The sequence below is a fragment of the Carettochelys insculpta genome, chromosome 5 (genome assembly GCF_033958435.1).
Source record: "Carettochelys insculpta isolate YL-2023 chromosome 5, ASM3395843v1, whole genome shotgun sequence".
In the NCBI taxonomy this organism is placed as follows: Eukaryota; Metazoa; Chordata; order Testudines; family Carettochelyidae; genus Carettochelys; species Carettochelys insculpta.
This window is the reverse complement of record NC_134141.1, coordinates 68,851,051-68,866,589: the sequence shown is the minus strand read 5'-3', so window position 1 is coordinate 68,866,589 and position 15,539 is coordinate 68,851,051. Positions and strand designations below refer to the sequence as shown.

At 43.7% G+C, this 15,539-nt stretch overlaps 1 protein-coding gene across 8 annotated transcripts in view; it reads left to right on the top strand.

The window, feature by feature from the left end:
- PAM (peptidylglycine alpha-amidating monooxygenase) overlaps nt 1-15,539 on the top strand; it is a 273,477-nt gene that overhangs the window by 122,514 nt on the left and 135,424 nt on the right. For all 8 annotated transcript variants that reach the window (XM_074995279.1, XM_074995278.1, XM_074995277.1 and 5 more), the window contains exons 4-5: nt 4,442-4,499; nt 11,475-11,562. In XM_074995279.1, the coding sequence (XP_074851380.1) occupies nt 4,442-4,499; nt 11,475-11,562 (146 nt within the window). The remainder of the gene's footprint in view (nt 1-4,441; nt 4,500-11,474; nt 11,563-15,539) is intronic.

The following is a 15,539-nucleotide window of genomic DNA, read 5'->3' as shown; positions in this document are numbered from 1 at the left end:
CATCAGAAAGACCGAGGTGTTCAATGCCTGTTTTACTTGTCTTCACGAAAAAAAAAAAAAAGTTAAATTTCAACTAAGACTATCAGTATTAACAAAACTAGCAGCATAGACCTTTAGGCTCAAGCTGGTGCTCTCAGACCCTTCCCCCATTGTTGAATTTGAGAATGTGGCCTCTAGTCACACAGCAAACATCCACACTGTTACTTTTAGCTTTGCAGCCCTAACTTCACAAGTCCAAGTCAATTAACCCAGCCTCTAACTCAGCACTAAGGGTTTTTCTTTGCTATATAATCACTCCGTGGGACACAATTGCCAAGAAGGCAAATATCATTCTGAAGTGTATTAATAGGAGTGTCAGGTGTGAGATGTGGGAGGTGATTGTGCCACTCTGCGTGGCACTGCTGAGAGTTCAGAAGCAATAATTGTGTGCAGTTTTGGACACATGTTAAAGAAAGATGTGGACAAATTGAAGAGAAGCCAGGTGGGTGGGGAGAGAAATGTTCACAGGTTTAGAAATCCTGACTTATGACAGAAGGTTAAAAAGAAAACTGGTCATCTTTTGTCTTGAGAAGATGGAGGTGTGTGTCAGGAGGTTGTTAATTGTCTTCTTTATAACAGCTAATTACATATTTGATGACTGTCATGAATTGGTCTTCATATCCAGTAAAGGTAAAACAAAAAGTAATGAAAGTAATCTGCAGCAGGAGAGATTTCAGCTACACATCAGGAAAAAGTTTCCAACTATAAGGGTAGTTAAGCACTGGAACAAGCTTTCAAAGGAGGCTTGGGAATCCCCATCACTGGACAGATTTTAAGAACAGGATGGACAAAAATCTCTCAGGAATGGTGTATGCTTACTTGGTTCTGTGTCACCACTGGGATCCAGCTAGACGGGGGGTCAGCAACGTGCAGCTCTGGAGCTGCATGCAATTCTTTAAGAAGTCATTTGCAGCTTCGTCTGCTGCCACCGCTGACTCTTCTGTGGCTCCCTGCCCTGCTGCCACTGAAACAGAAGAATTGAATTGGTTTAGCAGCCGGCAGGGTGGCAGGAGGGATCCAGAGGTCAGGTTTTAGGCTGAGCCTATCTCCAGGTGCAGCGATTTTCTTTTCTTCATTTGCTGTCCAGTCCACTGGTAAAAGTAGCTTAAACTTTCTAACTGGTATAAATCATTATGTGTGTGCCTTTCTTAAAATAGGGGTTACCAAAAGTATGGTTTGATGTCATTTATTAAGGACTGTCTTGTATTCACATGCATTGTGACTCTTCAAGTATTGATTTTGTAACTGAATTTGAAAAAATAGTATTTCATCTCACTGTTTTGGTTGCACACCCCTAGACTCAGATTGCTTGAAGTTCCCTCCAGCCTTACATTTCTGTGATTTTAGGATTCTAAGGTCTTCAGGTTTGGCAGTTGCTTTAGGACTGGCAGAGTACCAGAGTGAGAGACCCTAAAGCAATGGCTGATTAATTCCTTCCTTTGCTGTGTCATCTTTCATTAGGTTAGAGTCTGAGCTTTCTGACAGACTACTTACAAGCCCATGGCAGTATGCTGAGATATAGAACAGTTTGCTGTGAGAGTAAATGTACAAAAAGAATGGGTGCAACTGTGTATGGATTATGTGTAGAATTATGTAAAACTTACCCAGGACAATGAACTACTTGGTAACATACTGTATTAGGAAGGCATAGAATCACCAGAGTGATTTGGCAACAGGTAAAACAAATACGCATTACGCCATTGGGCTTAATGCCCCTGAATTTCCAATGATATACATGGAGTCATATATTTTTCATCCAGAAGGGGGCCACTTGTATGACCTCCTGTGTAACACAGGCCATAGAACTTCACCCATGCACTGAGCCCAATAACTTGTGCTATAGCATATCTTCTGGAAGGCATCCAGTGTTGATTTGTAGAATCCAGGAGACAGAAAATCCACTGTTTCCCTTGGTACTTTGTTCTACTGGTTAGTCACCCTCACTATTAACATTTTGTGCCTTTTTCTAATTTTAATTCGTCTGACTCTAATTGCCAGCTGTTAGTGTCTGGTTTACTTTCAAAACACGGAATAAAATTGGCTTTGTGACTGACTTAAAGGTTTTTTTTTTAAAGCCAGGCTGCTTGTGAACCCAAGAAACTAATGTAAAAAATGTGCAGTGTCTGTTGCTCTTTCAGTTTCTTAAAGCGTTGTTTTCAGTGTTGAATCCACAAAGGCTCCTAGCTAGACTATACAACCACAGAAGTGGGTCTGTCCCACGAAAGCTCACCTAATAACTTATTTTGCTAGTCTTTAAAGTGCTACTTGACTGCTTTTTGTTTTGATAGTATATAGACTAGCATGGCTCTGTCATTAGTCCTTCTCTCCTTTTCATAGTTCCTGGCAAAAGACAAAGTAACATAGCATATTGTTTTTTCTTAAGAGTATACATACTACAACATTACAAAGAGTCCTTCTTCCTCAGTTATAGCTGGTTATTATTTAAGTATTTTTGCTGCATCTTGTCTTAAATTGTATTGCAAGCTCTTTGGGAAAGGCACTTTATCTTGTTGTGTGTTTTTATACAGTGCTTACCACTGTGGTGTCCCTGTCCTACTGGAGCTCGTGGCACTATTCTAATAAAATAGATCATCTTTCATGTTAAGAAATTATTCCATAAAAATGTTCATTTTAAGATGCTGTAGTGAATGTGATCTCTTTTCCTCATGTAATACCATAATATGATTATGGCCTCAGATACAAACTGATATCTGTTGAGATATAAAGAAATCATGCTAACAGGCTAATTTACTGAAGCAGCAGCTCATACATTACACAGTCTCTTGGGCCAATTGCTTGGAGAAGAGTATTGTTATCAATTGTGATTTTTGTTGAACAGTGTTTATTTTTGTGGCGCCTGTCCCATAACCCACAGGCAAAGACAGGAATGACTAATTTGCTTTGGGGCCAGTCCAGTTGATCACATTATTATTGTGCTTTGCAGCATACTTCACAAGCGGTAGCAAGCCTACCCCATGCTCTGAATTGGTAGGCTATTGCCCCTACTACTGATGGGCCTCCTGATATTATCAGGCTGACAAAAATCCAAAACTTTCCAATTAATTTGGTCCATTTAAAGTCTAATCTCAAACTTCAGGATAAACACAGACTTGGCAACCTTCCTACAAAATACCCACTTCCTTTTTTATTTAATTTTTTTTTGTCCTTTTGAAGTAAAGCTAGGGTTTTTTTGTTTGTTTGTTCTTTCTTGGAAGCTTTAAGTTTTTACAAAAACAAGCCAACCCTTCTTTTAGCATGTTATTCATTCATTCTTTTCAACCCCTCTCCTTGCCAATTAATCTGATGTTGTTGATAGTTAGCATCTTTGGAAAATATAGCCCATAGCAGAAAAATCAGGTGCTGATATTGACCACGGCCACCAGTTGGGTTCACTCTGACTGCAACTGAAGTTTTAGTAATTCATGTTTAATTTTGAAGTGTCTACACCTGATCACTTCCAAACTTTAAGTGACTGGCATTTTAATGTTAAAACAAAGGTTTTTGAGACCAAAAAGCATGAGGGGGGGACTTGAGGATGGCAACCATGAATTATATGCAGTGCTTTATTTGTCCCAGTACTTGCTCGTACTGAGTAGCAACACCTCCACAGCCCCAGCTGTGGAATTGGCTGGGGAAGAGGGGAAGAGCAGTGGGGAACCAGCTGAGTATGAGCTTCTCTCTCTCTTTTTTTAAAAAAAAAATAGTACTGATTATCTGTGATGGCTGGACTTCCTAGTCTCATTATGTCTCAAGGGAGCAGTGACCTCATTGCTCTGTGAAAGTGATGGTTCTGTACAATTTACAGTTGAAGAAAACTACAAATATTTGTTGCTTCTGTTCTCATCCATATTTTGGAAAGAAGTATATTCTTGTCTTGGTGCCCTGGCATAATTCCAATTCATTCTAACTGGAGTAAGGTGCATGCATTAAAAAGCACAAACAGTTTTTGATTGCTGCTGCACATATTTCAATATTAATGTGCTTTGTGGCTGAAAGAGACCACTTACCTAAGTCAAAAGATAAGCAAAGAGTTACTGATTCAGGTAGATGTGTACTTAGCCATGACTTATTGCTGTTTTTTGGATGCAATGTTTACAGTCAAATAGAGAAAAAATATTCAAAAGTCCAATATGATGTCATTTTATTTTGTGTGCTGCTTCGGTTTACTTTGGTTGAATTAGAAAGCAAATAACAGGTCTCTCTTTCTCGAAATCCTTATTTGTTATTTGTTTGGAAAGCCTTAGCAAATAATTTCTATTGCCAGGTTTATTAACATACGTTTGGATAATTGCTTGTTCCTATGCATCGGTAGAGCAGAGTTTCAGTATTAGAATTCCTTTATTTTCTTTTCTAACAAGATACAACTTTAAGATAATTTTTATTCTTTTGTTTTCTTTAATAGTCTGATACCTACCTCTGCATGTCATTACGTCTGCCAGTGGATGAAGAAGCCTATATAGGTGAGTATGAGCTATGTGGAAAAAATTTGATCAGGCCTTCTTTTGAAATCACTCCACAGATTTTTTTGAGTCGTAAGAGCTTAATCTTTAATGCTCAGGGTTTCTAAAATGCATTCATCATACCTAATGCAGAAACAAACTATAGCAAGAGCCACTTAGAGTCAAGATAGCAAACTGTACCTGGGGAGATTCGTGAGTAATAGTAGTTAAGGAACTGCATGCAGATGCCTATGGCAGCTAATACCAAGCAGTTCCATTTGTAAAATATTGGCTTTCTGTCTGTGGCTAGATGCTTAATTCCGCTCTACTGAACAGAGTGTTTGTTTACCTGCTGGTACAGGCGGTAAATTCTCTGCACTTACCATCAACAATGGGCACAGTAAGAGTTTACTTGTCTGCAAAAATATCTAGCTTTTTTTCAAATATTCTGGCATGGCTGAGAAAACAAATGTATTGACAGGACCTACTATAGTAGTGTATCAATGTTTAAATCAAATAAGTAGATCACTAAAGTAAGCACCATCTGTTCAGTTTGTCTTCTTGGGTAGCTTTAATTTTATTCCATTCTGCTTCTAAGTAATCTAGTTATTCAGCGAAAGGAAGGAGACCAGCAAATGGTTCATTTGACTGAAATTTCCTAGGTGATCAGAGCATGGGTTGAAAAATTTGTATAGTTGCTGATGACATATTCTTAGAATATATTTTCATATGGTACTCCCCACAGGAACTGACCCTCAAATCTTCAAGAGAACAATAGGCTTACATTTTTCACCCTGTATGGTTCTAACCATCATAGCAAAATAAAGTGCAAACTGTCAATAAATGAAACAGCCCATGACTGCAGCCTTATTTTTCATCTGTAGGATTGATGCTTGTAAAGGAAAAAAAGGCATGAAAGGACTGTCAAAGTAGTTCATTCTTCTGTAATCTAATACTTGCCATGCAGTTGAATTAGTTTGAGTCGAAAAAGGCATATTAACATCATGGGCTTCAATACTGGCTGACCATTTGTATACTTACCCAGTTGCTCTCATGTGCTTGAACAACTCACAGTACCTGTGGTGCCGGGTCTCCACTGCTTCTTTTTAGGAAAGTTGGCAATGGTAAGGCTAAGAGGGGTATGCTAACCTCTGCTGCCATCACAGCTTCAACTGCAGTATAGATGTACCCCAAGAGACAGATATTAGTTTGAGTTATTTGGATACACTATTTCACAGCTCTTTCTGGAGCAAGGATGTTGGCTACTCATTACTAGTTGCTCTGAATGATTATTAATAGTGCACAAGTTAATGTTGTGTAGACTCACTGTTCAATCAATCAGAGTCATAGAGCAAGAGGCAAGGCAAATCTACGTAGAGCCACCAAAAAGAAATTGCTCCAGATGTCAGCCGATACCCGGGAGAACAAGAAAGAACAGATCAGCAGAAATAAAATTCTCCAACTGCAATTATCATTTAGATTCCCAAAATAGAATATTACACTTTACAAGCAAATTTTTTCCTTCTAAAATTAAAATGTGATATATGCCATTGCTGTTTGCAGTGTTTTTTTAGCTCTGTTGGTCCCAAGATATGAAAGATACAAAGTACAATGGATCTGAAGAAGACCTCTATGGAGCTCAAAAATGTGTTTGAAACAATAGAGTATCACTTGCAGCTGTGTCCAGTGTGTCTTGTGCATAGATAAATGCCACAAGAGTCTTCTATCAGTATTGATCAACCTGATCTGTATCCAGTCCATAGAATATAGACTTGGAATTGTGAGTTAACTCTTCATCAGGCTGCTATTAGAAGAGTAACTTTATAATTAGCTGTTACGAATGTTACTCTTTATATGGCCTTTTTAGGATCAGTTCTGTATATTCTGGTGGGCACTGTCCATCTACCATATGACCTTGGAATAGGGTCAAAATGTGAAGTTTGGATGCTTATTTTGACTTTGACATTGAGGTGAAAAAAAATAAATCATGTAAAGTAAAATTAAATGTTTGTGAGGTGAAGCAGATGAGGAGAATTGATCTTGAAGGTAGCCATGACCGTCACTAAAATGCTTTTAAAAAGATAATGAAGATTTTCTCCAAATATCTTCGAATGTCCGGTTATTTTTATTTAGACAAATAAAAAGTGTCTTTAGTCCGTGACTGGTGCTGACATTGCTACAATCTGTTTTTGATTACTGAACTGTAGTCTTAGCTGAAGGGTGTTCTACAGACGCTTAGCAGAATTGAGTCTGAAAGCAAGCCACTCAGCCAAGAAATTTGACTGTCATCTTCATCCCTTTACTTTTGTGCACATGGCTGTCCAGTAAATAAATATTGTTTTCTTACTGACTGATGGTAATCCTCTCTCAGGCTGCACTATACAAATAAGAGGAGCCTATACGGAGAGGGAAATAATTTGATTTACTGCTTTTCTTCTGTACTCAGCTACTGAATTATACTGATTTCTTACCGCAGTATTGCATGTTTATGTATTGCATGTTTACTTGTTCATTGCCAGGCAACATTGCTTGTTGCAAAGGTAACATACCTAGGTTCCTTTTATAATCTATCAAACAGTGAGAGTTCATATATGCTGGCCAGTCTTATTTACATTCCTAAAAATATGGCCCTAAGTTAACTTAGGGGGTGGGAAGTAGGAGGAAACTATGTAACTGAAAGGTAAGAGTTCTAAATTTAATATCTTTTAAAGATAGTTCCTGTTAGAAAGGATTCGTTAACTAAACTGGTAAACCAGGTACAGTTAGGATCCATCTCCCTCAGAGTTCATAATACAGTTGATGGGGACTTCTGTTGTGGGAAGAAGGGCCCAGTTAGTTTTTATAACTACAGATATTTAATATATATTCCCAGATTACCTTTCTTAATTTGACTACAGAATGGCTAATCTCTGTGTAGCATAATGGCATTTCTAAATTAGATCGCTCTTTATGTTGAGTTATATGGAGGTTGACATTAAAATCCCATCTTGGTGGTGTATAAGTGAAGATTTGAACAAGAATATTATTTTCAAAAGTGTTTTGTGGGATGAATTTAGTAACTAATATAAAGGGATTATATAGAGGGTCAGGTGGAAACTTTACAAGAAAACTTAGGTTTTGTCAACAAATGCTGATTCTCTCAAAGTGTTTCTCTGGGTCTCATGCAGATTTGACAAAACTTGCCCTGAAACAGAGGGAAGCTTCTGCTGGAAATCTGCTGTTATTCTAGGGCTTTAGCTAGAATCAAATCTCTGGAGGCCCTTAGACATCCTGCTCAATGTAGACTGCCCTAAAATGGGGTCTTTGAGACACCATGGCAAACTGGTTCCTTAGCTGCCTGCCTGGGAGTAAAGGAACCAGAGTGGGAAAGAGGCTTAACTTACTGCCCCTCCTCTGATAAGGTCCATAGTTAGGCTGATCAGACATCAACATACTCACAAATAGGAGGGTGACATGAAGATATACTGTTTGTTATCGAGTGACCACCCAGACAAAGCTCTTACTGGATGAGTTTAAGATCATCCCAGGGAAAGGGCACAGGTGCTATGGTTTTGCACCTCAATCTGCAAATATTGCCACTCTACTGCTGTCATCAGCCGTGTCTACACGTGCACACTACTTCGAAGTAACAGCACTAACTTTGAAATAGCGCCCGTCACGGCTACACGTGTTGGGCGCTATTTTGATGTTAACATCGACGTTAGGCAGCGAGACGTCAAAGCCGCTAACCCCATGAGGGGATGGGAATAGCGCCCTACTTCGACGTTCAATGTCGAAGTAGGGACCGTGTAGTCGTTGCGCGTCCCGCAACTTCAAAATAGTGGGGTCCGCCATGGCGGCCATCAGCTGAGGGGTTGAGAGACGCTCTCTCTCCAGCCCCTGCGGGGCTCTATGGTCACCGTGTGCAGCAGCCCTTAGCCCAGGGCTTCTGGCTGCTGCTGCTGCAGCTGGGGATCCATGCTGCATGCACAGGGTCTGCAACCAGTTGTCGGCTCTGTGTATCTTGTGTTGTTTAGTGCAACTGTGTCTGGGAGGGGCCCTTTAAGGGAGTGGCTTGCTGTTGAGTCCGCCCTGTGACCCTGTCTGCAGCTGTGCCTGGCACCCTTATTTCGATGTGTGCTACTTTGGCATGTGGACGTTCCCTCGCAGCGCCTATTTCGATGTGGTGCTGCGCAACGTCGATGTTGAACGTCGACGTTGCCAGCCCTGGAGGACGTGTAGACGTTATTTATCAAAATAGGCTACTTCGATGTAGGCTTCACATGTAGACGTAGCCATCATGTGCTATACAAACTATCCAGGTGTTAACTGATAAACATTAGTTTAGCTGTAGTGCCTGAAGTGCAGGTCTCTGTTTTACAACTGTGGTTGGATCGACCAGAGCAGAGAGAAGGCTTTTACACACCTGTCCAGGATTTCAAGTCACTCAGTGATGGGAAGTCTTGGGCGAGGTGGTCATATTCACTTTCAAGCACGTCTGTAGCTCCGTTCTGTAGATATAGACCTACTGCTGTTCTTGAAATCTTCACCATAGAATATTTCTAGCATTCTGGATAAGTGTAAGGCAGGTATGTGGTGTTTTGGAAGGAGAGATGGTCTTTGCTAATTTTGGTGAACAATTTATTTAAGCAGTTCAAATCTTTAAAATCTGTTTCAGGTTTCCTAATTCTGTCGTAAAATTATTAATTCTTAGTAGTCCCTCCCCCACAATTACGTCATATAGGAATTTAGACTGGGATTCTGAAAGGATTTGAAGGGCATTAGGCATCCAACTCCCCTCGCACGTCACTGGAATTAATTCTTTTAGGTACCTTAGAAAATCCCACTTTTAGATTCTGTTCCTACATGTAGTGCACAGTTAACCTTTCACAGAGTCAGAGGTTTCACTTGAATGAGGTTTGGTAAATTGGGCGGAGTGGGATGCAGAGCATGGGTATTTGACCTTTGCTTGAGTTGACAATGCACTTAGGAGAAAGACTTCTGTCTCCCGACCTGCTAAACTCTCTAAAAGCAGCTCCAGTGTAAGAAAATATCTTTTATGTTTTTTCTTTGATTTTTGGTTCGTTCAATTTTTGTCTACCTCCTCTGTGACTCATAGAAAATACGTACAAGCCAAATCCTATCTTTTTCAGAAAATGAAGCAAATAGCAGATCTTTTTTCTCTGAATATATTTAAATATCCACCAATAATGTATCATATAATTGAGGTCCTACAGGCAAAATAGGATGTTTTGATGACATAAGCTTTGAAGTCAAGAGACTATCCAGAGAGATTGAACTGCATCACTCCTGAAACTGAAGATTTGTGCCTGCTTATAAACATGTGATCAATAGTGATTAACAGCAAGTGTCTCACATGGGGAGCAAAATCAGTTTTCAAACATTCTCAAGACAGTGGATAATGATGAAGAATCTTGAAAATATTTGAATGTCAAGTGCAAATATCGGGAGACACAGCATGGCCACACAAGACAAATTGTTAACAGGGCTTTTTACCAAATGCTAGTCTTAAGAAAAATACCTAATTCTTGATTATGAGGTATAGCTTGATTTGATGCATTTATAGTTTTGTAACATTTAAGCCTGCTCATGGTGGGGTGGTAGGCAAAGCGGGCAGTTGTCCGTAGCCCTGATGTTTCAAAGGGACCCGGACAGCTAGCTGCTGCTGTTGCAATCTTGACAGCAATGACATCTGGAGCTCCAGGCTGCTTTCAAATGCTGTGTAGCACTGTGCTGCCACTCTGTGCCCAGCTCTGAGGGAGTGTGTGTGTGGGGGGAGGGAGCCCAGGGCCGACTACCCTAAGTCCTGCCCTGGGCCCCACGCTCGTGGGGCATGGATCTGTATCCCCACTCCCACCTTGCCCTGGGACCCAAAATGGCTGTCGACTCTGTCGAAGGCAGCCCATCAGATTATCTCATTTGACTTTCTGTATGTCATAAGACATTAGATTTATATGCATATATCCCTAGATAATACCAAAACCTTCAGTTAGACTGAAAGATTCTGTATTCAACTTTCTTTCCCTTTCTCCTCTCTTTCAAGACGATTGTATTTCTCTTTAGAAGAGCTACGTGCATAGACATTTCACACCATGCTTTGGGTTGTTTTGGTGCTACTGTGCCGTCAGTTTAAGTATCACAGCTCACAAATGATTTTGTAGCATCCTGAGGGAATTTGTAAAACTGCAGATGGAATCTTGGAACTGCTGCTTCTATTATTCCTGTGCCGATTGCTTTATAGCTTTGCTTTCCAAAGCAGAAACGTAACTAAAATAAATATCCTTAAATATTGTTTTGTAATATTAAAAAACCTAAACAGAATGAACTGGGCCCCAACATTCTTGTCCAAGAGGGTATCTGGCTGTAAAATGTTGTTGCACAGTCTTGTGACTCCCATGGGGCAATGCTTTTTAAAATGTCAGTCTGCAATATTTCAGTATTGCCTCAGATTGATTTTTCCCTTCCCAATTATGAAATGGTTAAATGCTTAATATATTACCAGTAAACAAAGATGGGCAATCATCTGAAAGGTGCTTATTTGTGCAATTCACAACGGAACATATTACAGGATAGTATAGTTTATATAGTATTCTTCAAGTGATTTTATGAAGTTCAAAATCATGTTAAAATGTTTTGCCTTGTATTCATAAAACACTGAATTTCAAAAATGAACTTTTTTAAGAAAAAGCTGAAAAAGAGTAGCATATGGTTTGAAAACTTCTTTCCAGCAAATTAAATTTGTCCTGTAGCTAAAAACAACAAAAACTCAACTTGCAATATATAGCTTCTCCTTTCCATTGCTTAAATGCTCCTGTAGTGTTAAGCCATCACATCAGAGTGAACATAAAACAATTATCCCTGTTCATGACACCATGAACCAATCATTGCACGATAATATCTTCATTAAGCACCTAATGGACAATCACGATTTGTGGTAGTGAGACTAAAACTCAAATTTTTGCTTGTTGTTTATCAGTTTATCAATTTGTCTTTCAGTTGACTTCAGGCCACAAGCCAGCATGGACACAGTCCATCACATGTTACTCTTTGGCTGTAACGCACCTTCTTCTACTGAAAATTACTGGTAAGAAGGACAGGCTTATGCTGATAATTTTACTTTAACATGTGACTAAGGATGACTTATCTTCATGCACTCGTTTTGTAAGGTTTTCAGAGATGTTGACTTGGGGGAAAAAAGGGAAAGGAGAAGAAACACATTCAGTTCTTATTCCTTTCATTACTTATTACTGAAATGATTTTTGTGAAATGCTAAAAATATCAGCCTTACAAGGCTGGGCAGTAGCAACACTATAGAAGTGTCACATTCTGAGTGAATATTTTTGTCATTATGATGGTTAGCGTGAACTTTGTGGATTACGTCAGTGTTCTGGTTTTTGTGTGAAATATAGATGACACTAAAGGTTCAGGTAATCTTTGAAGTGAAATTAGCAATTGAAATTATAGTTCTTGAAAGAACATAGCTGAGGAAATATAAGTGAAGCATAACTTCTGAAGACTATTTTTAAATTTAAATATAAATTTATTAATATAACTAATGGATTTTTATATATGTCATCTTTTTATTAATGTATTGGTAAAGGCATTTACACTGATTCACTCTTGCTCTCTCTTCCTTATTTCCCCCCTCCCACCCCCACTCTCCCATTTCCAGTCTAGGGAAGTTTACAAGACTAACCCATCCACAGCAGTGGCTCATAAAGAAGAATATGGTTCAAATTTTTGCCAACACCAGATTTTGTAATGGGTAAGGTAACTGCTATCTCTAATAAGACCAAGTTGCAAAATGTCAAACTTGAGAATAAACTCCAGTTCAGATGTCACTTTGTGGCTTGGTCTTAATAGAGATAGCAATTACCTTACAAAGACAGCTTCCCCATCTTTGATATTTGTAGTGATCTCAGGCAATTAACTTAATAGACACTTGAAGTAAGTAATTTTCTTCCCCTCCTCCCCCTTTCTGTCCTAAGTAACTGATTTGTCAGTTTTCATTTCATTTTTTTCAATCTCTGTTATATTTTCATCATGCCAGTTTACTTTCATCAGAATTTCCGGATCTGAAAAAGTGGGTCTGTCCCATGATAGCTCACCACCTAACATGTTATTTTGTTAGTCTTCAAAGAGTTACGTGACTGCTTTTTTGGTTTGTGACTCTGTAGCTACGTCTACACGGGGATGCTACATCGAAATAGCTTATTTCGATGTAGTGACATCGAAATAAGCTATTTCGATGAATAGCGTCTACACGTCCTCCAGGGCTGGTGCCGTCGACATTCAATGTCGACGTTGGGCAGCACCACATCGAAGTAGGTGGTGCAGGGGAGCGTCTACATGCCAAAGGGGCCCACATCGAAATAAGGGTGCCAGGAACAGCTGCAGACAGGGTCACAGGGTAGCCTAGCACTTCTGGGGCAACAGCTAGCCACTCCTGTAAAGGGCCCCTCCCAGACACACTCAGCCTGCACAGCACGCGGTCTGCAGAGCCACAGGCATGCACACCCCGTCGAGGCAGTATGGACCCGCAGCAGCAGCAGCCAGAAGTCCACCCACCTGCCCCTGCAGGAGCAGTGCTTGCCCTGCTCAATGCTATGCAGGAGGCAGCTGACCACCTTCTGTTCGCAGAAGAGGAGCTGCCCCCAGGGGAGGAGGAAGCAGCCCCAGACCTTGCTGCCCTCCGACCGCCCCCCCCCCCGCCGCACACACCGCTGGCTGTGGAGCTACCCCACGAGCACCGACTGGTGGGAGCGGCTGGTGCTCGGCGAGTGGGACAACGAGCGCAGGCTCCAGAACTTTCACATGAGCCGGCAGACATTCCTGTAGCTCTGCCAGTGGCTCACCCCCGCACTGAGGCACCAGGACACCTCCATGCGGTGTGCCCTCACGGTCGAGAAACGGGTCGGCATCGCTGTCTGGAAGCTGGCCACTCCAGACAGCTACCAATCCATGGGACAGCAGTTTGGCATGGGCAGGGCTACCGTCGGGGCTGTCCTCATGGAGGTAAGAGGACCCTGGGCTGGAGGGCAGCCCTGGGGGAGGGATGCCTGGGGTGGGGGGCAACCCTGGGGTGGAGGGCCAGACACACCCTGCACACCCCTCACTGGTGCTCTCCCATGTCCTTCCCCTGCAGGTTGTCTGCGCCATCAATGCCCTGCTCCTCCACAGGCTCGTGCAGCTTGGGGACCCGAATGCTGCCATAGCAGGGTTTGCCAGCCTGGGCTTCCCAAATTGCTTTGGGGCTCTGGATGGAACCCATATCCCCATCTGTGCTCCGGAGGACGCTTCCTGAACAGGAAGGGCTACCATTCGGTGGTCCTCCAGGCCTTGGTGGACAGCCGGGGCCGCTTCCTGGACATTTATGTTGGGTGGCCTGGCAGCAACCACGACACCCAGGTGTTCAGGAATTCGGGCCTGTGCCGCCGGCTGGAGGCGGGGACCTACATCCCCCAGCGGGAGATCCCTGTGGGGGACACCACCATGCCCCTCTGCGTCGTCGCAGATGCGGCGTACCCCCTCCGGCCCTGGCTCATACACCCTTACACGGGCCATCTCTCAGCCAGCCAGGAGCACTTCAACACCGCTTGAACCATGCGCGCCAGGTGGTTGAGCGCACTTTTGGCCACCTCAAAGGGTGCTGGAGGTGTCTCCTCACCCAATTGGATGCAGGCCCCACCAACATCCCCCAGGTTGTGGGCGCGTGCAGTGCACTCCACAACCTGGTCAAGAGCAAGGGGGAGGCATTCTCCCAGGGCTGGGCTGTGGAAGCTGGCAGGGCTGACATGCAGCCACCCACTGCCCCCAGTCACCAGGTGGACCCTGAGGGGATCTGGGTCCGGGAGGCCCTGCGGGCCCATTTTGACCAGGCTGTGGGGTGAACACTGGCAGGCCCCCACTGCACCCCCCCATCCTCCACAACACTCCCTGCCCCCACGCCCACACCACAGAGCACCCAAGAGCACCCCCCCCCACTTTTCTTGCAAATAAAAATGGACCTGTTGTTTTTGAAACCAAAAAACAATGAATTCTCTGATTATTAATACTACAAATATATATATAATATAGAACAAAAGGGGGGAACTATTTACATGGGGGGGCAGGTACCATAAAAGAACAGGGGTCTAACACAAACTATATACAAATATATATGGGGGGATATGTACAAAGGGGGGGGGCACATCCTCAGCCCTGCACCCCTCTACTGTCCGGCACCCGGGGCTGGAGGGCGTGACCCTCGCCTCAGCCTGAGCCCTGGCCAAGGCTGGGTGGAGGCTGGGCGAACCAGCAGGTATGGCCAGTGGGTGTCAGCAGGCACCAGGCCCCCCTCGGCGGACGGCCCCAGGGTGGCGGACGGCGGTGGGACGGCAGTCGGAGCGGCAGGTGGAGCGGCAGGCAGGGCGGGCAGAGCGGCGGGTGGCGCGGCATGGGGGGGGGTCAGGTATTCTGCTATGCGCTCAAATGTGCACATGAAAGCCCCCCAGGCCTCCTGGCGCCAGGCCAGCACTCGCTCCTGGAGCTCCAGCCGCTGCTCCTCCACCCGCAGGCACCGCTCCGACACCTCCAGCTGACACGGGAGGGTCGCGAGCAGCTGGGGGTCCGTGGCCGTCCTCGGGTGGTGGCTCCGCCATCGGTCCCGTCCTGGGGCTGGTCGGTGCTCCGCCGAGTGGCTGGCCTGCAGCGATGGCCCCGGTGGGCTCTCCGGGACCACAGAGACCTCGCCGACACTCTCCGGGCCCTCCGATGGTGCAGCTGCGGAACGCGGGGGGCGGGAAGAAGAGTGGAGCCAGCCGTTAGTGTGGGCCCTGACCCGTGGCCCTTGTCCCTCCACCCCTCTGCTGCTTGTTCCCCATCCCTGTCCCTGTCCCCAGGAGTTGCTGCTGCTGATGGGTGTCCCACCCCCCCCCACGGGGGACCCTAGGTTCCGCTCCCCACATCCCCAGGGATGGGGCATGGCGCTGTCCTGCTGGGGGGCAGGGGCTGATGCACTCTTCTGAGGGACATGCCACTGCCGTCCTTGGGGCCATGGTCATCTGACCATGTGGAGGGCCC